General features: G+C 41.5%; 3 protein-coding genes across 6 annotated transcripts; all 3 read right to left on the bottom strand.

The window, feature by feature from the left end:
• Window positions 1–374: 374 nt before the first annotated feature.
• Window positions 375–11,283, bottom strand: katnal1 (katanin p60 subunit A-like 1). 3 transcript variants are annotated; one of them, XM_085383645.1, is made up of 11 exons: window positions 10,980–11,283; window positions 10,264–10,437; window positions 9,438–9,598; window positions 8,497–8,650; window positions 8,250–8,374; window positions 8,044–8,149; window positions 5,567–5,725; window positions 5,209–5,335; window positions 4,852–4,986; window positions 3,493–3,619; window positions 375–2,151 (listed from the first exon to the last, which is right to left on the bottom strand). In XM_085383645.1, exons 2-11 carry the CDS (start codon window positions 10,423–10,425, stop codon window positions 1,953–1,955), a joined length of 1,455 nt encoding a protein of 484 aa, XP_085239771.1. In that variant the 5' UTR covers window positions 10,426–10,437; window positions 10,980–11,283; the 3' UTR covers window positions 375–1,952. The 3 variants fall into 3 exon arrangements, with proteins under 3 accessions (XP_085239771.1, XP_085239770.1, XP_085239772.1); XM_085383646.1 differs by having other exon boundaries at window positions 2,014–2,151; window positions 4,833–4,986; XM_085383644.1 differs by lacking the exon at window positions 10,980–11,283 and having other exon boundaries at window positions 10,264–10,443.
• A 288-nt stretch (window positions 11,284–11,571) lies between these two features.
• On the bottom strand, window positions 11,572–14,252 carry LOC146650873 (ras-related protein Rab-33B). Of its 2 annotated transcripts, none has more exons than XM_085385272.1 (2): window positions 13,972–14,252; window positions 11,572–12,827 (listed from the first exon to the last, which is right to left on the bottom strand). In XM_085385272.1, exons 1-2 carry the CDS (start codon window positions 14,227–14,229, stop codon window positions 12,387–12,389), a joined length of 699 nt encoding a protein of 232 aa, XP_085241398.1. In that variant the 5' UTR covers window positions 14,230–14,252; the 3' UTR covers window positions 11,572–12,386. The 2 variants fall into 2 exon arrangements, with proteins under 2 accessions (XP_085241398.1, XP_085241397.1); XM_085385271.1 differs by having other exon boundaries at window positions 11,574–12,833.
• Window positions 14,253–15,343: 1,091 nt separating this feature from the next.
• Window positions 15,344–19,547, bottom strand: kbtbd7 (kelch repeat and BTB (POZ) domain containing 7). The gene has a single exon (XM_085385320.1). It carries the CDS (start codon window positions 19,126–19,128, stop codon window positions 17,257–17,259), a length of 1,872 nt encoding a protein of 623 aa, XP_085241446.1. The 5' UTR covers window positions 19,129–19,547; the 3' UTR covers window positions 15,344–17,256.
• Window positions 19,548–19,890: the final 343 nt, after the last annotated feature.

Genomic DNA, 19,890 nt, shown 5'->3' with positions numbered 1-19,890 from the left:
AGCAGCATTTCCAAGAATAGCCGGTATAGAATTACATATAAAAACAAAAAGGAAAATATAAACATACCATCTGCACTCAAAAAATAAAATTCTGTTTTTTTCCTCATGTAATTTTGTTATACAAGTACAGTATAAAACATGACATTAACTTGAAATTGATCAAATGGAATTTACTTGCTTGGTATCTATTTGGTTCATACAAAGCATATTTTCCTTAATGATTAAATATTTGAATTAATAAACTTAAAAAAAACCCCAAACATTTCAAATGTCAAATAATTGCTTCATGTTTGCCTTTTTTGAGTGTCCCTTCTATTCTACAAGACATAACCTGTCTAAGTTTAAGTGTTTACATTAAAAACAGAAGTCAAGGATTTTTGGTGAGGTAAGTATTTTCTTTAATTTAACTAAAAACAAACAAATAAACAAACAGAAAAAATAATTCACGGTTCCAGTGCTCATGTCCTCTTTTCAAAAAGTATGACTACATATGCTTTTCTCATTGAAACATAACATTAATTAAAAACAGATATTAAAACCAACAACACAACATAAAACTTAACAGAACAGACAATCACTCAGTCAAAAGACACAAAGATATTGCGCCGTGTGCCAGTGCAACACTTTATTCTAAACCTACCACAATATTGAGGTTCAGTTCAAGTTTGTTCAGTCAGCAATAAATACATGAGCTCCTCAAGAAGTTTTTTATGACACGGGGGCCTCGTGCAAGAACAGATTTGTCCCTAAGTGACAGATTTAAGAGAACTTCTCACATTCTGAAATGAAATTCATGAGAGGTCCACTCGTGCACTTTATATAGAGATTTTTTGTTAATTTGAAAGACATTTTCTTTAATGTTGCCTGCTGTGCTGCAGTAATTTCACCAATATTTCTGTAAGACGGTGACCTATTTGCAAGTCACTGTCCGGGTGCAACGTGTGTCTGATAGGATATCTAACTCGTTTAGCTGTTTTCACACCTTGAATTATTCTAGACATTACTTCACAGAGGCGCATGTGATCGGAGACAGTTTTAACCTGCCCGCTCAAGCCTGTGTGAAATCAGCCCGCACTAATGTGAGAATAGCGCAGCTAAATGTTCGTCTGGTGTATTCACACATTTTGTGTCTTGCCTCCTGCCTTATTCAGATGGCCCCCTCACCTACAGCAAATCTAACTGGTAACTGTTTCCTGCTGTGTGCCACATGTAGGAAAGAACAACTATGGATAATTTTCAGATCTAATTCCCTCGACTTTTTCCAGGGAGTCTTGTGTGAAAACAGCTGTACACGGTTTCAAACGGTGTTCTTAGATGCTGGACTTGAAAGCTCTGCAGTGTAAAACTGTTCTTGCATGAGGTCTCATGTATAAAACCTTATGCACATTCCCTGTGTGTATTAAGCTGGTAGTTTACATAAAAGTTCCCAGTGTGAGAGGTTTACCCAGCCTTCATCGGGTCACCTGAGTGGGCTGGATGACTGACATCTCTACAAACACAGTTCTGGACAGCAAGTGAAATTGCAGGGGTGAAGCCACCTTTTTCATGTTCCCTAAAAGGCACCAGTCTTTCTGATTCCTGATGTGCTGACTTGTTGAAATACAAGCGCTCACTCCACTGCTGCTTTTCAAGGCCTTTAATATTTTCAAAGCTATCAGTCCTCCTCTCACGGTTTTCGCCCCTCTGGCTCTAATAATAATAATAATAATAATAATAATAATAATGGATACTTTATTGATCCCCATGGGGAAATTACTTGTTTTTCTCTGCATTTGACCCATTCACTCAGTGAAGCAGTGGGCAGCCCACTAAGCAGGCGCCCGGGGAGCAGTGTGTAGGGACGGTACCTTGCTCAGGGGTACCTCAGGGTAGCCGTTAAGTGGATTCGAACCGCCGACCTTCCGATCATGGGGCGACCACTTTACCTACTGAGCTATCCCTACCACCGATCTCTATACTGACCCGAACTCAGCCATCCAGGCTTCGTATTTTTCCAGGTCTGCAGCAGAAACAGACTTTGAGATCTTCTTGAGTGTCAGTGTGAAGTCCTCCATGGTCACGGGCATCTGCAGCTCTTCTTTGGACAGAGCTCGGATCTCCTCGGGGCTCAGGCCTTGGATTCGACGACGCATCGCCATCATGGAGGCGTCCCTGACGTATGTGTAAAGAAACAAGCAGGGAGTGGACAGAGGCAGACAGAAGACAGTTAGTCTTGGCACGCCAAACATAATTGCACTGTTTTAAATTACACATTTGCTGTGTTTTAGCCCTGTCAGAAAGGATTGTACCTGAGCTGTGATGAAATCCTGCAGGCTATGCTGTATGTTGGACAATGAGCATGCATCCAAGGTCAATGAAACAATGTGAGGGAGAGATGAGCAGAGACAGCTTTGGATGCATGAAATGCCTGCCATTCCTGGCAGTGCTACAGCAGAAAGGATCCCCACATCAAGGACAGGACAGTGAGGATAAAAGTCTTACACTAAAAAAACTGCTACACTGCACTACAATCAAAACAGTGCTGCGTGTTTGAAGAGACAGAGCTGATAAAAACACAACAGGGACGACGTGACCTCATGATCTGACAGTCAAATTATCATTATCGTGTGTGCAGTTACTCTTTGCATAATTTGCTTATTTAGCAAGTAATAACAGAGTTATACATTTAGGTAGAGATGAAGCAAATTACTAGCAGCCTGTGTTCCTGAGTTGATTGGTATTTATATGGAAAGGTACTAAAAGAAGGCATTGCAGTTATGAATTAGATAAAATTATTTTTTCTCAGGGCCAGATTAAAGTACCACAGTGATTCAAAAATTGGAGGTTTACTAAAAAGACAACGATTTGTAACTTAAATTTAGTCTACATGCAGGTGCAGGCCACAAAACATGACAAAGCAATAGGTGGCGATATAACCCTAACTGTCCACTGACCAAGAAGAAGAGACATAAAGGCCCACACCTTTCAAATTGCAAGGTAAAATCCCTACCCCGGAAGGAGTTTTTCCAAAAGCTCTGTAAGGTTGAGGCTGCTGAGCACGACAACTGCTTTGTGGCAGTACTTGTGAAAAACAGAGAGGAAAAAGCCTGAGCTTCCAGTGTGCTAGCAGGACGATCACTGAGGAAGCAGCACTACTCTTGCTTCAGGCTTTTAAAAAAGATAAATTGCACAGCAGCATTCGTAAGCCACTCTGGATAAAGTGAATTAGGAGAATATAAAATCAGTCAAAGTCTAGTTTTACACAGCACTCGCAAATTGGGAACTCTGCTAAAGACCCAGAGCCAATCAGAAGTTTTTAGCTCCACAGCAACAGTTTGCCATCTCACCACTTATTACATGCTACCCCAACAGTAACGTGCAGTGATAACAATCTTTTAATAGTTTAGGTACGAGCATATTGAAACAAAGAACACAAAGCAGCATTTGCTTTACTGTGTTCTGTATATAAAACATGAAACATAAACTGATAATCAGTTTCTAAACCATGCACACCTGCAGACGTTGGTGATGTCTGCTCCAGAGTAGCCCTCGATCTTCTCAGCAATGAGGTCCAGATTTACGTCTGTAGCCAAATCCACCTCTCTCAGGTTGATCCTTAGAAGCTCGACACGACCAACAGCTACATCCAAATACACACAAAAATTGTTTTAATTTAAGGGCAATGCATCTGAAAACCAGTTAAGGAGAAATGGGAATGAAAAGCATTAGAGAGGCACATAAAACAATGATTAGAAGTAGAGCAGGGCGATATGGCCAAAAATATTTATCACGATATATATTTGAAAATTTGCGATAACGATATAACCGACGATATAATTGATGCGAGACAAAATACAACTCCACAACATTACTAGCGCAAAAAGACAACCTTCCATTTATTTTCACTTAAACAAGAAGCTGGTTTTTATGTACATTAAAGCTTTATAAAAATTTAACAGTGCAAATGCAAATTCCTTGCTGAAAGTTTAACCAAAAGGCATTTCCAGTAGAAATGGGCTGACATATCCTGAGCATAACCATGTATAATATCCACTGAAGTTAAAAAGAGGTGCTTTGCAACATTAAACTGCAGTGTGCAGTACGCATTTTTCGGACCATAAGGTGCACGGGATTATAAGGCACATTAAGCGAAACAAAGCAGTCAGATAAATCAAACTTTATTAAACTCATTCTTCTTGCTTCCTCCACTTCTGTACCATTGATTCATTAATGTTGAATTCTCTGGCAGCTGCTCTATTCCCATGTTGTTGCAGTATAGTAATGACTAACCTCGTATTGTGGATGGATTATCTCAGTTGTTCTCCTGACTGAAGTTTGGTCCGTTTACAGCATCCTGCCATGCGATTGCATTTGTCTCTAACCATGAAGAACCTTCACGTTAACTTTTATAAGTGGAAAAGTGTTAGTGTTCGTCCTCCAGCTCCACTGTTTATGTTATGCTAACATAGCTGTGTCGCTAGCGATCACGTAGCACATCATTATATACCAGCTAGCCCAACTTCAGTAACCCTACAAACGTCACTGCTGTTTAGTTTCCTGTCTTCATTTATGTTGGAAGTGATAGCAGAGCTGTACGTTTGATTTTTTTCAGAAATCTCTCTGTCAGAACATGCTATATCATGCTTAGGTAACTAGCGAAACTAGCGAGCTAACTTCCGCTAGCTTCCTGCTAACTTCTAACTCCGTTAAATGTAATAACTTTTGTTTTCATGGATGCCTGGAAGTTAAACTTTATAGTTACACCTGGTAAAGCAGCAATGCTGATCGTTTTATTAAAGATGAAAGAATTTAGACAGTTTTTAACTCTCAGTGATGCTGCAGTGTTGTTTGACCTGTGCCTGGTGAGGTCACCTGAGGGCAGAGGGATGTAGATCCGCTTTTCCAGCCGTCGTCGCAAAGCTTCATCAATGTCCCAAGGGAAGTTTGTGGCAGCCAGGACCATCACCATCTTAGAGGGGTCGTCACCCTCCAGGGCTCCCCCAACACCTGCTCGCAAAAAAAACAACAAAACAAAATTTTCAGCTTGTTTACGCAACACATTCAGTTTCAAAGTATCTCAAAAAGTCATTTAGCTGTAATGAGGCGCCAAAGGGACAAATGCATTATGACACCTGTCCCGTTTGCTTCTAATTCAAATTTTTGCAATATCCTTGATTAACTGTAACAGCAAGCCGCGCACAGCTTCACCCATTTCTCTAATCCACTAACCATCCATCTGAATAAGAAGTTCAGATTTGACCCTGCGGCTGGCTTCGTGTTCATCAGATGTTCCTCTCCTGCCACAGATGGAGTCGATCTCGTCTATAAAGATGGTCGTTGGCGCATAAAATCGGGCCTGAGAAGGAAGAAGTTTCGCATTGTGAGTTTCCTTTCCGCTGCAGTGCACACACATGTAAATAGGAAGCGGCCGCATTCTTCTGTGCTGCTTTTATCCAAAGTGCTTCGTAATTTCACTTTGATTCACCCATTCAAAAAACATACACGCACACTCACAGGGAAGGAGATAAAATGCAAGGGTTCAGCATTTTGCCCATAGGCCCAAATGCTTATTTCCACACACGCTCACCATTTCAAACAGCAGACGGACAAGTTTTTCCGACTCGCCCCTGTATTTGGAGGTCAACGTGGAGGAGGACACGTTGAAGAAAGTGGTCCCACATTCTGTGGCCACGGCTTTGGCTAACATGGTTTTCCCCGTACCTGGAGGGCCGACCATTAATACACCCTAAAAAGCAAAATGTCACACAATCTTAAAACATTAAACAAGTAAACAAATGAACACGCACACACAGAGAAAGGATCAGGCTGCAAACACAGAAGATCAGTATTCAGTTCACTACGACCATTAACAGTTGTTATATCAGTATGCGGCTCCCACATTCCTTTTAAGAACTTCCTGGGAAATAGACTTAATGGCTGCCTTGTCAAGACTCACATGAGAAGATCGATACCAAGTTAAACATTACGATAGTTGAGCACACAGGAGATTTGGGGGGGAGGGGGCTAGCTCAGTCCAGATGTTAAAAAAAAGAAAAGAAAAAAATCCATTTACCAGCACCTCTAAAGCTCGCTCCTGTGAGAATAGGATATTAGTCTGAATGTGAATGGATTGCCTTCCCGTAGACTGTAATCCCTGTTTGAGACTGGATAATTGCATGTTATTTAAAAGCCTGTGATATTAAACAAAAGTGTCAAACCCTGATTTAAATCTCCTCTATAACCATTTTTTAATATCGCTGCCACTCCGCCGTCTAACACTTCTATATCTGCTTGGCGCCTTTTGCTACGGAGATTACAGAAACCACAAAAGGAAGCACGGCTGACATAATCCATTTCCTTTTAAAGAAGTTTAATTTTTATGCCTCAGTCAATTTAGGCTAGTGTGTCTTATGCTGACTGCAGGACTGAGTCGAGCGACTCGGAATATAAAACAGTACTGCGGTGGGTATTGATCAGAATCTCAGCAGGAGCAGATGGGAGCGTATGTGCACCTGCATTAGGAGTAGAAACACTCAGACGTGCTGCAGAGCACAGAACAAAACGGAACTGCGTAGACCTAAATGTGCGTGCTAACAAAACACATACCTCCACTCACCTGTGTGCTGAGAAAACAACCATTGACCTGTTTTCCTCTGCAACTGACTTATCGCTCTTTAATTTTACTTCACCTTCAGTGATTAAAAAAAGAAAAAGAAAGACTATCCATCTATTTAAAGTTAGTGAAGAATTTTAATTATGCATGCCTATATAAGACAAATGAAAAGCATTGTGCTGCTATAACTCCCCCCATAAAGTATTAACCCTCACATGGTTGGGCCTCAGGGGAAGCAGTCTCACATGATGAAAGTTTAAACGAGGCTGATGCAGAAGAAGCCTCCCATCTCTGTGGAGTCTGTGGAGACTTTGACTTTGTAAAAATATTTTAGTTGCCGCATTTTACTTGTGATCAGGCTACGTGATCAGCCAATCTCCGAAGCTTACTGCTCTTTCTGAATTTAGCCAACTGCATTCTGCAGTGTATTGGTAGATGTTACCTGTTTAGAGATAATATGAATGACATTACATATGCAAGTTGTTCCATTTTATCAAATGACATTTGCAGACTGGTTCTTATTCTTAAAATGTGTCTTCATCTTCCTCATCAGTCATTTATTTGAGGCAGAAGTTTTCACAAATGAAAACTATTTGATTATTTAATGGTTTTTTGTGATGTTTCTCAAGCTCTCTGTGTTAGCGTGCTCTCCCTCTCCACTCGCTGAACCTCGACTTTATGGAAATTTGCATGCATGAACACAAGACAGAAATATAAAGGAAGGCGTCACTTTCTGATTCTGAACAGGCACGACTTGTTTAACATTTACTGTTAATGTTACTGTTAGGCGAGCCAAAATATTATTATTTATTGTCTTTATTTAAAATAAGCACATGTTGACTGTGAACGCCTTCAACGTGATTTTATGCTGTATTTACTTGGAACTGTTAAGTTGTTGGTGGAATCTTTTATCCCACGGCAGAGTTGTTAACGTTAGAAGAGAAATGATAAGTTTGACATTTTAATTAGTCAAGTGAGAGAGAGAAATGTGCTGCATGAGGCCAAATCTCACAGGATCAGATACAATGAGATGATATTTTTTTAGGAAATTATACAGGAACGTTTGGAAACACGTGGACAGAAAGGAGCAAGATAAAACAAAAGTCTGCAGAACCGAACTGAGGCTGACTTGAGTTGACAGTGATAGTGTCAACAGAAATGGCGCACTTGAATAAAGTACTAGATTTAGTGTGAAGCTAACTAGTCTTGATGTAGAAGTTGGTGTTGACCTTAACGCTCAAACTTTGATGTAGCTGGTGCAACATGCTGCAAGATACTCAAAATGGTAGGTGTGCTACTGAACAAAGTGAGTATCTCACAGCTGAAAAACATCTTTATATACTTCTGCAATTACTCGCTCATTTTTTAAAACCCCCAGTAAGGAACTAGATAAAGTTTGCATGTAGAGAATATGTGAAAAATCACAGGTGTGTGTGTGTATGTGTGTGTACCTTCCAAGGGCGGCGAATGCCCTTAAAGAAATCAGGCATCCACATCGGCAACACCACTGCTTCTCTCAAGAGCTTCTTAGCATCTTCCAAATCAGCAATGTCATTCCTGCAGTTTACCAAAGTAATTAGCCAGCAGCACTGTTGAAATGTGTCCTCGTTGCAGAACCTGAGAAGTATTATATAAGTATCAGAGGATACTTCCATACCAGTGCACGTTAGGGTTACGGGACACAATATCTCTCTCCAGCGAATCCACTAGGTCACTGTCATATCCTGTGCCATCAAACTTCTTATGCCCTTCATCCCCCGGCACATCTCCCCCTTTCTTTCCCTGATGGAGACAAAAAGGTGGAAAAGAAACAGAACAAAAACCTGATGTGTTTGGAGCACAGACTTACTCATTTCCTATTTATCAATATGTTCACTAAACCATGACACAGCTGGAGTCTGAACCTTATCATCTTTGCATTTTGTGAATCCCGGCCGGTCTGCTTTAGCATTGGCCTGAGCACGGCCTCCCGGCCCTGCCCCTCGATGCTGCAGGCCAGGGGACTCTTTCCTCTGCTGCTTCACTCCACTGTTGGGCCGCTTTATTGGAACAGGATTCCTACAGAGACACACGCGCAGGAATATACTAATGGATAATAGTGTGATAATAATAGGACACACCTACATAGAGAGCCATCAACCACAGGTTCCCATCGGTTTACCAAAAGTTCCTTTAGAGCATTAGTTATAAACGAGCTCTGCTACTTTTCTGCAGAGGCACATTGTGCTTGTAGAGATGAAAGTGATTATGCAAAATATGTCTCTTTGTACTTTAAAGAGCGCTTCCTTATGGAGATGTTGTGTTCCACAGAGTTTCTGGGTAGCATCAGTAACAATCATCTCTGTCAAAACTGATGTACAGTAAGTTAAATACAGATATAGTTTGTCACTAAGAAAGCATTTGTAATCTGCAGTTAAAGGGGAAAAGTCCATATTTTGTGTTTTTGTTGTTTTAAACTCAACATGAAAAGAACAAAAGAGAGAACTGACAAAAAGATAGCAGTCTGCAAGAATCTTTCTAAGCTTTCCTGGTATTATATGTATTATATATATATTATATATATTAATGGACTCAAAATAATAAAATTTTTCCTCCAGAATTTAGGAAGTGAGGCTAAGACACTGCACTGAGCATTTAGTTTAATAATGGGTGAGATTGGAGAATAGTTTAAAACAAAATTATAACCCAAACCTTTTTAGATCACAGTGTGACATGCTTACTATAACGCTAAATATGTTTGCTGGCTCACATTTTCAAAACTTCACTTATTTATTTTAACTGACCGCAGGAAAAGAAGAAAAAAAATCCATGAAGCTAAAAACGTAGCTCCAACACATCCACACACCTGTGCTCTGCAGGGATGGGAGGGGGCCACACAGCTGGATCTTCTAGTCTCTCCTCTGGCTGCAGGGCTTGGATGTCAGTCGGCTTCTCTAACTTAAAGCTCTCCAGCGTTGCCATGATACTTTTCACTTGCTCGTACTCCTCAGTCAGTTCCTTACTAAGCTGGAAACAAAGGGAAGAGGTGCACTGCATCACTGACCATCCAGCTGAAAATACAGCAGCTGAACTAACAAAAACATACAAAAAAACCCAAAAACGAAACAATGCACAATGTTAGGCCAAAAAAAACAAAACAAAAAAAAACTCCTTCATGAGGCGTAAAACACAATATACACACACACACACACACACACACACACACACACATGCCATATATATATATATATATATATATATATATATATATATATATATATATATATATATATATATATGTACACACACACACACACACACACACACATATACACGTGTGTGTGTGTGTGTGTGTGTGTGTGTAACAATTCGGGTAGTTAGTTTTAAATTCAGGATTCTTTGACTGCCATGCTTCTCTCTTACAATGTCTCTGCATTTACACCAGCAACATTACAGAATGCTTTTACATGTGTTTTGTCCACCAGAGACGACCAAGCTAATAGATCGGAACAAACATGAGAAATTACACAAATGAAAACTTTCTTAAAATAATGCACCTTAAACAAAAAAAAAACAAACAAAAAAAAAAAACAGCCTTTGACATCAAAGGAAAGCTTTTCATCCAGGATTAAGTCCTACGTACAGTTGAACTGAAGTCTCAGGTTCAGTAACTAATATACCAGGGGACTCACCTGTTGCCATCTGACTATAAGTGCAGGGTCTCTGAGGGACTGACAGTGCTTGTGGCTCTGTTGAATGACGCCCTGGTAGTACACAATGGAGGAGTCATAGTTCCCAAGCAAGGCGTACTCACGGCCCTTCTTGGCGTTGTCACATATTTCTGCAAGATTCATGCTTTATAACAGCTACATGGAAAAAAGAAACAAGCAATTGCATGACCTGATTAGTGAAACAGTAAGAGTTCAAAGGTTAATGCTAGTTCAGTGTTTCAATCTAAAGCCTCCACATTTTCTTCCTTTTATTATTATTATTATTATTAAGTGTCCTCATTATAACCGAATCTCATAACAAGATGGGGCAGCTCCTTGAATGTCGGCTGCCCATCAGATAACTCAGAAACGGCTACACCCGGTAAAGCACGTTAGTTAAGCTAGCTGATGTCGGTTTTGAATGAACACATTTGCCCGGGGCGCTTTACCTGATTACTAAATGAAACCTCTGTTCAAATCAGCTTCTTTTTTAACACACCCTATAATATTACCGGCGTTAGCCCTTTGCTAGCTTGCTACTAGGCCACAGACGAGAAAACAAAACGAATCCTGTGCCAATAACCCAAACGGTACTTAATCCTCCCAGCTTGCGTTCAAATTTCCCGTAGACAAAAACACTCACGACGAGCTAAATTAAATTTTAATTGCGTGTTCACAGAAAAAAAAAAATCTCATACCTGTATGAAAAGCCCTCGCTTGTATGTTTTTAATCAGATGTCCAGCATTGAGGACAGTGTTACCATGGCCGCGGAGAGACGCCGCGCGAGGAATACAAACAGCTTTTTGCCGTGCTGCTTTCACGGATTTGCTGCAGGCTGGTAAATGTGACACCCTAGACGTCGCCGATGAAAGCAACTCAGCTGCCGACCTGTGATCGTATTAATCTAACCTAGTAAGGCCTAAATGTGTTAGATGTATTCTATGTATAACTACAAAATTAGCTACAAGTGACGGATTTGCCATTTTACATGTTTTCGCTAATTTATCAAGAACTATGTCGTGCACAAGTCTGCCACTGGTCGCCGCTAACGTGTCAAATACTGCAAGATATCGTCTTTAATTTCACTACAAAGCTTGTAGCTGTAGTTTTGGAACTTTTAATCATGTAACACGATCCTTTTCAGGTGATTAAGTGAGACTTTTTTTTCCTTAGCAGAAATTAAAGTGGATCTAGATTGTCTACAGGTCATGAATTAAAATGAAAAATAATTGCTGTGAAGCAATAACTGACAGAGCAGTGACATTACACTTCGAGTGGCAAACAACACCAGAAACATTCAGAAAAGATGACACTGAAACAACCACTTTTATTGATTTGCATCTGTACAGTGTATTATTATTATTGTATACATGCAACAAATGAAACAGTCAGCTGTGGTGTTTTTCCTCAGATCCACTGAGTTTCTTTTTCGGCATGCTTTTCAAGTGAACTATGTGGAGCAGCTATATTTTATCCCTTGTGTTCTTGAGCTTTCTTTCCAGACAGCTCTCCATGTGCATGAGCTGACACAAATACATTCAATAACAGCACCAAGTCTCACACTGCACTTTTAAGAACTAAAATATCACTTCAATTGCAATTGCACAATTGCAGTGTTTGTCACAGTATCAGCATATCTTATTGGTCCCTTTACACACACACAAAAAAAATCAAATTTTCTCTTCATTAAGTTTGTCTTTTAATTGCATTGAGAGCTGCAGATACATTGTAGTGCAGTAATGTTGCTGTACTGACGACGGCTGCATATCATTTATGATCATGCATCCACTAAAGTGCGCTCTGCAATCTTCAGTTTGCAGACTCGGCGATCGAAGTGCAGTTTGGGCTACAAATACTCAGCATACCTCCATATGCATTCATGCATTTTACGGACTTGTTTATTTAATTTAGCTGTGCCTCATACCAGGCAGGGAAAATTGTAAAATCTTGCCAAGCTTCTATCATTTCTAGCTAACTGATTTGAGAGTGCTTTGTAAATTTTAAGCCTCGTGTTGTTGAAATCTGCTTTTCTCAGCACACTCCTGAAGGACTGCCATTATAGTATTAAATAATCCAAGTACATCCATGGAGGATGTAGGTGACCTCAGCATTGACAAGTTGCTGCTTCCCGCTCTCTCTGGTTCCACATTTGCCTCAAATTGCTCTCACTGGGTTGCTTTAGTCTCAGGGGTTTGTGGCTCTTCAGTCTGTAAGCTAAAGTCAGAAAGATAGCATCCACGTTTTCCTTCTCAGATGGGTCCTTGGCTGAAGTCTCAAACAGTGGGAAGTTGTAGCTGTCAGCGAGACACTGTGCGGCTGATGTGGGAACCTCCCGGCGGTCCCTCAGGTCACACTTGTTTCCTACCATGATGCGGGGCACAAGGGGCCCCACGGAGTGCCGGCTACACTCCTGAATCCACTCGGGGATGCTCTCGAAGGAAGAAAGGCTGGTCACGTCGTACACAAAGATGACAGCGTGGACGCTGCGGTAGTAGTGCTCCACCATGCTCTTCCTGAAGCGCTCCTGACCTGCTGTGTCCCAAATCTGTAACTAGCACAGCAGAAAAAAATGATGCCACAGAGTCCTATTTAAAGCATATGGCCAGTGTTATTTTATATTTGTGCTTTTGCCAGCCTCCTATTGAACTATAGGAGGCAGCAAAGCGTCATTCCAGCTTCCCTATTTTGTTTATGCTGCTCAGCTCCAACCTTCAACGTTTGTTCTTACTACATATGCTTTATGTGTGTGTGTGTAAATATACATCTCTATTTCTGCAGAGTTAAATACTGGTTTTTTCTTAATGATTCAGCATGATGCATCTTGATTTTTTTTTTCAAAACAAAGTTTTAGCAGCTTCAGGGAAACAATGGAAGGATACTGCACAGCAGAATAAGCTATACATTATCACCACAGACTGGATTTTTGCACTTGCTCAAACAAATGTTGGTTAAGTTAGGATAGTTAGGGCATTTTTGCAGCAGACACTTGGGCATCTTACAGAAGGAGAACCTGAAGTTTAAATTATTAAACCAGAGATGGCTGAATTCCTTTTATCGGCAATCGGGTAATGTGCATCCTGGCTCACTGCCTTTTACTCACTCACTGTCATGGTTTACTGAAACACCGACAGACAGAGCTAACATTAGTGTCATTATTATAGACTGCATGTTCCCACTGTGATGAGTCAAATTGTCTGCTGTGGAAAGTGCTCCAAAATAGACCTTTTTTGACAGCATCTCCAAAAAATGGGTTTAAATTTGCGGGAAAAACTATTAAAAATCTACTTGGGTGACCTGTTATTGTGTTGCATCTGGATCACTTCATCAGACTGGGGCATGATCTGTTTCACTTTGACTGGAAGCTCGTAAAAAGGGGGGAAATCTCCAGGCAAATGAGGATAGAATGAAGATAAACACTTATATGTGGAAGAACAGAAATGACTATGAACTGGCTTTACACCAAGTTTCGTTATTCCCTTTCTTGTGAACAATGACAATGGCCTCATAGGGGTGACAAAGCCTTCATTTTAACAACTGGTCAAAGTAAGCTCCATCACATGCCTACAGGCTGAAAACAGACTCCAGGTCAGGCTCTGTGAGCTGACCTATAAACCTAACATAGCCAAAAAAAACAGTGAACGTTCACAGGTATCTGCCGTGTGCCTTTCTTGAAATGTAGGACTTCTCACCTTGATACTCTCTCCGTCCAGCTCCAGCGTCCTCTCTCTGAAATCGACCCCGATAGTTGCCTCAGGGTTTTTCAGGAAAGTGCCCCCGCAGAACCGGTAGGTCAAACACGTCTTCCCCACATTTGAGTCTCCTATTACTATTATCTTGAAAATCCGAGCGTGTGTAGTGTCGTATTCGTGGTGAGAGGAGAGCTCCAGGGAATCGTTTCGACTGAAAATTGTGTCAAATTCCTCCCCAGGTTTGTTTTCTATTGCCATTGCTCATCTTCTCGCGGTCTGGACGGCGCTACAGCTCTGAAATATCGCGAGACTCCAAAGGAGAGTACCTTTGAACCTATGTACTTAAATGTAGCTGTAGGCTACGTGCAGAATACAAGCAATTCATCAAATTCTTGTGTTATTTAGCTGTACACATTATTCTGTAGAGATCCGATAGAGAACTTGCTAGAGGAAAAGAACAATTAAAAAATGTAACGTGGAATATGGTTAGAGATTATTTTCCCCTTTCCTTTCTTTTGAATTATTCGGGGGGGGGGGGGGGTTGTATCCTATTTTGAATTGAATAAGTGGTAAAATAAAAATAAAAAAATAGACGAATTCAAGTCTGAAAGTCAGTATTTCAGATACTTTCCAATAAAAATCTGATGGTGCTTTACTGCAGTCATAATTACTTTCATGAGTTTTGACTAGACCCCCAACACCGCTGGCTGAAGTACAGCCCCAGTTTAGAGCCTCCACTGTGTTTTGGAGATGCATGTAGATGCTCACTGTCATATCTCTCTCCTGATCTCCTCTGTAAATATTTATGATGACTTGAGTGAAAAATGTCAAATTTGGATCCATCACTTCGCAAGACACAGATTTTCAGTCCAGGTTTTATGTCATTTGGCCATACACAAAAATGACAGCACAGTTGTGTCGATTTTTTTTCTGTTTCCTCTCCTTGAGAATGACCTCATGGCAGCCAATCTCTCCAATCCCGATTTGCCTTCAAGGAACAGCAACAACCCACCCTCCGCTATTTCTTAGAAAAAACACTTACAAAAAAAAAAGAGACTAGAAAGTCTAACTACTTGGAAAAAAGAAATGAGGGGTGGATCAAGACTTCAGCACAGTCAGTACAAAATATTTCAGAAAAGTTTTTTTAAATCTATAAATTTTTATTTTTAAAATCATGTATGCTATTATACTTATTTACATACAGACATATCACTCAACCACAAACACTTCAGTAGGTATCCTCCAAGAGCACAAATATATTAACCTCATACAAATTTGTACAACTTACAAAACAAAGAGAACATCTAACAATGGAAATCCATTAAACAGAGACAGTCTCAAATAAATACAAACATAAGATTTTTTATTTAAAAAAAAAAAAAATCATTCTGCTTTTCTGTAGCAATTCAATCAGTCAACACATCATGAATGTCTCATAAAAAAAAAGTATTACCATTAGTTTCATTAATGACACATTTTTCTATTAAAACTCAATCCTCCTAGAATTAGAACCATGTTTCTGTTTTGCACCATATTAAACTCACAATACTCACAAGAACACTCTTCAGAACCCAAACCTTCCAGTTTCACCACGCAGTGGCAATAAATACGACTTCTGTAAAACTCAGCACTACACACACTTGTAACTCTGCAGCATACACTGATGTTTATTTGACACATTTACCAAAAACAGCTTTATAATCCACAGCCAAGCACCCCATCTACTTCAAGAAACTTCATTATTCATCAGAGAGACAGTCGGGACTCCACTATTTTAACAGTTTATTTTGTAAACCCAGCTCTGGAACCAGCAGCTCTATTTCTACCATGCCTTCGCTGCATGTCATTACCCACAGTTCCTCCCCCTTTACTCCCAAAACTGCTTGATAAAAACCCCTGACTAAGAGTCACTCATGATTATACTCTTCAGTGTTTTCAGAGGTGCTGACTCAACTTTATGGTCATTGTTTTTGTGTGATTCATTATTCTGCTGATGAGGATATGTAATATTTTATCTCCACCATTTATCTCAGTAAGTGCAAATAGCGTAGGGGTTGCTTGGCTGGGACAATGGCTTCTCTGCAGTCTTCTGGCAAGCAGATAAATCATCACACCCAAGCAATACTCAAAACCCCTCACCCCCCAAAAAACTGTTGCAACACACACATTAAAAATAAAGTATAGATAAGAAAACACACACATACACTCTGTGATTTCAAACAAAACCATTTGTCACCAAAACATTGTGATCGCACTACATCTAAAAAGGAACCTCTGTCATCGCAAATGGGCTAAACCTGAGAGAGTGTACAGTACATTGGCTCCTAGACTTCACGCAGCAGTTTTTGGAGCACCGCCCGTGTGTGTGTGTGATGTCGCTGTGTGCATCAACTACATAAAAAGGACCATAAATTTTAAAGCCCAGTTCATAACCAGTTCGTTCATAGTCATAAACAAGAGGCACTTGAGATGTCTGATATGACAAACACTCAAGCCATGATTTCACGCTGATCTTAAGCTTGCATGCTCATTTATTCACTCTAAAGAGAAAAGGCTTACCCAAATAACTCTTCATGTAACATAATGTTAAAGCTTAACAGCGGCTCTCCACTTAGGAGTACTAGTGGGCACATTCGTAGAGCTTTAGGTTCTTCTGTAGCTCTCTGGTACAGCTTTGTCAAGCGACATCACTCGAATATCTCAGCTCGAGTTTGACGTGGACAAATCTCTCACAGGCTCTACGAGCTAGGAGAGAAGGGCCTCAGGAAGCATGTGACGAAAGCATTACAGATGTGGCATCCATGTGAAACCTTTAGGTGTTGCACGCAAAAGACGCAAAGCACTACTGCTAATCCATAATTTTTTTCCCCCTTTTCTACTCCTTAAACTTTTGTTTCACTTGCACTTTCACTGACACTCTGTTTCCACATGGATCAAGTGTAGTCCCACAGATTCTCTGACATTTTTGAACCAGGAAAAGCAAGGTTGGAAGTAACAGCGTTAAGTGAAGGCTCAGTTCCAGCAATTATTGCAATTATTCCCAATTAGTAACCCCTGTATTTGCCCAGCAGAAATGCTGTGAAAGAGGCACAGTAAACATTTTCTCTGGTTTTATGCATCCCAATATTAACATTACTGATCACACGTATGAAAATATTTTTTTAACAACCTGTGCTTCTCCTGACTGTTTTAACACTGAATAAATACTTCAATGCTCCCCGTTAGACAAAACCAACCTGTAAAAACCCAATAATTTAATTAATTTTGACACTGCAACACACTTCACTACCAGTTCTCATCAGAGAATGAGCTAGAGCTGCCAGAGTCTGAATCTGCATCTGTCAGCCCATCAAAATCCCAGTCTGCACTGGAGCCACTGTCATCGTCCTCCTCTGTGGAGAAGCTGTGGGCAGAGCTAAGGCACGCTGGGTAAACACGCGTTGAAACACATACGGGCCCCAGCGTGGACACGTACACCGCCATGATATTCTTCCACGTGTCCCTGGCCGGGTCGTACTCGTGGATGAGGACTCTGTTCTTGTTGTGCTGCAGTAAAGTCTGAGTGAGGAGGAGCAGCTTGCCGTTGTGTTGGATCACCTGATAATTTAGAGCTCGGCTGTCGATGGGAATGTCGCCGAGCCTCTTCCACTCACCCCTAGTGGGGCTGTAGGCTTTCACCACAGGGATGTCGCACACACAGACAATCTGGTCCTGGAACACACAGGCCTTGTGAAGCTTGTCTCGCCTCAGCGACCCACAGTGGCGCCAGCGGTTCCTCTTGGGATCGTAGCAAAGCATTCGCCTTTTGTTCACCACGTACAAGTGGTCATGTAGGGCTACCACCTGCATTTTACCCAGAGAATGAGGCAGAGGAGCCACAAACGTCCACTGGTTCCTCTGGACGCTGTAACACTCCACCTCCTTCAGTCTGGCATCCGTCACCGGGTTTCTTCCTCCCAGAAGGTACACATGCCCGTTGAGGTAGCCCATTCCAGAATGTATTCTGCCCAGTGGCCTCTCTGCCAACTCCTGCCAGCTGTTGAGCACAGGGTTGTAAAGCCAGAAGTGTTTCGAGAGGTGGGACGCCAAGTACAAGTTGTTTTCAGGGGTGGCACAGGCGATTAAGGACTCCATGGTGGAGCGTTTGTAATCCTGACTGCTCAGATCCTCTAAAGGAGGGGCCATGAAGTACAGGTCCTCCGAGTATGGGTCGCAGCACATTATGTTGTCATTAGGTAGGCCAAAGAAGAGGATCATCTCTTTTGCGCTCACACCTATTCTGTGTTTTGGCACATCCAGAGTAGCAGACATGACACAGCCGTCCTCGGGGGACTTGTTAAAAAATGATGCCAGGTATTTCTCAATGAAAGGCCTTGCCATGAGGCTCTCCAGGTAACACTTGTCCTTCTCAGTGAACAAGTTCCAGCGGACACACTTTAGTGCTTGCAGCGCATCCTCTTTTTTCTGTGCTGCGTTCACCTCGATCCACTGCAGAGCAGCCGAGCACACCTTCTTCTCACAATCCACATCCAGGGTGTCCAGAGACAGCAACTCCTTCAGCTGCTTCAGGTCCAGCTCGCAAAGATCCCCCCCATTACACACCAGGCCGAAGTTCCTGGCAATGAAAGCTTGCGCATTCTCCTTCAGCTCGGGGTTATCATAGGTGTCAGCAAATTTCAGTACCCCCACACAGTTAGACAAGTCCAGTCTCCTTGTCATGAAACTGGAGCAAGCTTTCCTGATGTACTCCAGCTGGAGCATGTTGGCCGCTGCATACAGCCTCTGCACGTTACTCTCCGTGATGGTCACCCTGCCCGTGTAGCAGTAATCGATGATGACGGACATAGACTCAGGATCGACCCCACGGATGACCACAGTTTCCTGCACGCTCTCGTTTAACCCACCGGTGAACATGCCTTTGAAGTAGGGGCTAGCAGCTGCCAGGACGTTGCGGCTGCAGAAGAAAAGTTGGTCGATGGCACCTCTGGTGGGGTTGCCGCTGTGCTCCAAAGACTCCTCTTCATACTCAACTCCGATAGTAACGTCCCCGAGCAGCCGGCAATCGTAAAGCAACTTCAACCCGTTCATCAAACCCCGAGCGTGATTGGCGTCCTCCAGCACCTCGGGACCACTGAAGCAACTCAGCGCCGAGGCCATTGTTGCAACTTAAGCGATTAGTTAGCTATTTCACGTCGGCAAGTGTTTCAAAAAGCACCGTGTGACGCGGTGAACATGCTCGGTAACGCCAAGTTCCCCGAGCTCTGATAATGACACGTCCGTTTACACGTGAAAATCAAACATAAGCAGTGTGGATAAATGCAACAGCGATTTAACAGCTGAACGATCGCCGGGATGTCTGAAATCCGGCAGCTGTCGGCCTGTAAATGAGCATAATGTCACGGTCAAAGTAGAAAAAGACCCGCACACCACTTCCAAGGAGCTGCTTTACCGATAACGTTCATTTTCACTAAATTCCTCCTAGTTGCTGTTTTCTGTTTTGAGTGTAGCAGCTGGCACAAACGTCAACACGGCCAGGTTTTGAGCTACATATTCCGAGAAGAACTTCCACAATAAAGTACAGTTGTACGTATAGATATCGCGCGTTCTTTTAGTTCATCTTTTTAAGCAGTGCTATACGCTCTGGGTGGGTTTTAATATTCTATTTTGACCACGAATCTCATTTTAAGATACGCAAATTAGTATTTTAAATCAAATTAAACAAATTTAAAAAATCTTATTTTGAAGGCTTCTTTGATTAACTTCCACACTGGCTCGTTGCGCACTCATACAACCTTGCTTAAAAAAGAGTGCCCTCTGATTGGTTTGTGCAACTGGGTCAACTGAATTTGATTGATTGGAACATAATATGGTTCCTCCCACTACTTTCCCCTTTGCTAAAGCGGATAATTCTGGAAATTA

The sequence above is a fragment of the Rhamphochromis longiceps genome, linkage group LG16 (genome assembly GCF_057381845.1).
Source record: "Rhamphochromis longiceps isolate RC_006_pf linkage group LG16, R_longiceps_female_GT1.1, whole genome shotgun sequence".
Classification (NCBI taxonomy): domain Eukaryota; kingdom Metazoa; phylum Chordata; class Actinopteri; order Cichliformes; family Cichlidae; genus Rhamphochromis; species Rhamphochromis longiceps.
Note: the sequence above shows the minus strand (reverse complement) of the source record. Positions and strands in the feature narration are given on the sequence as shown.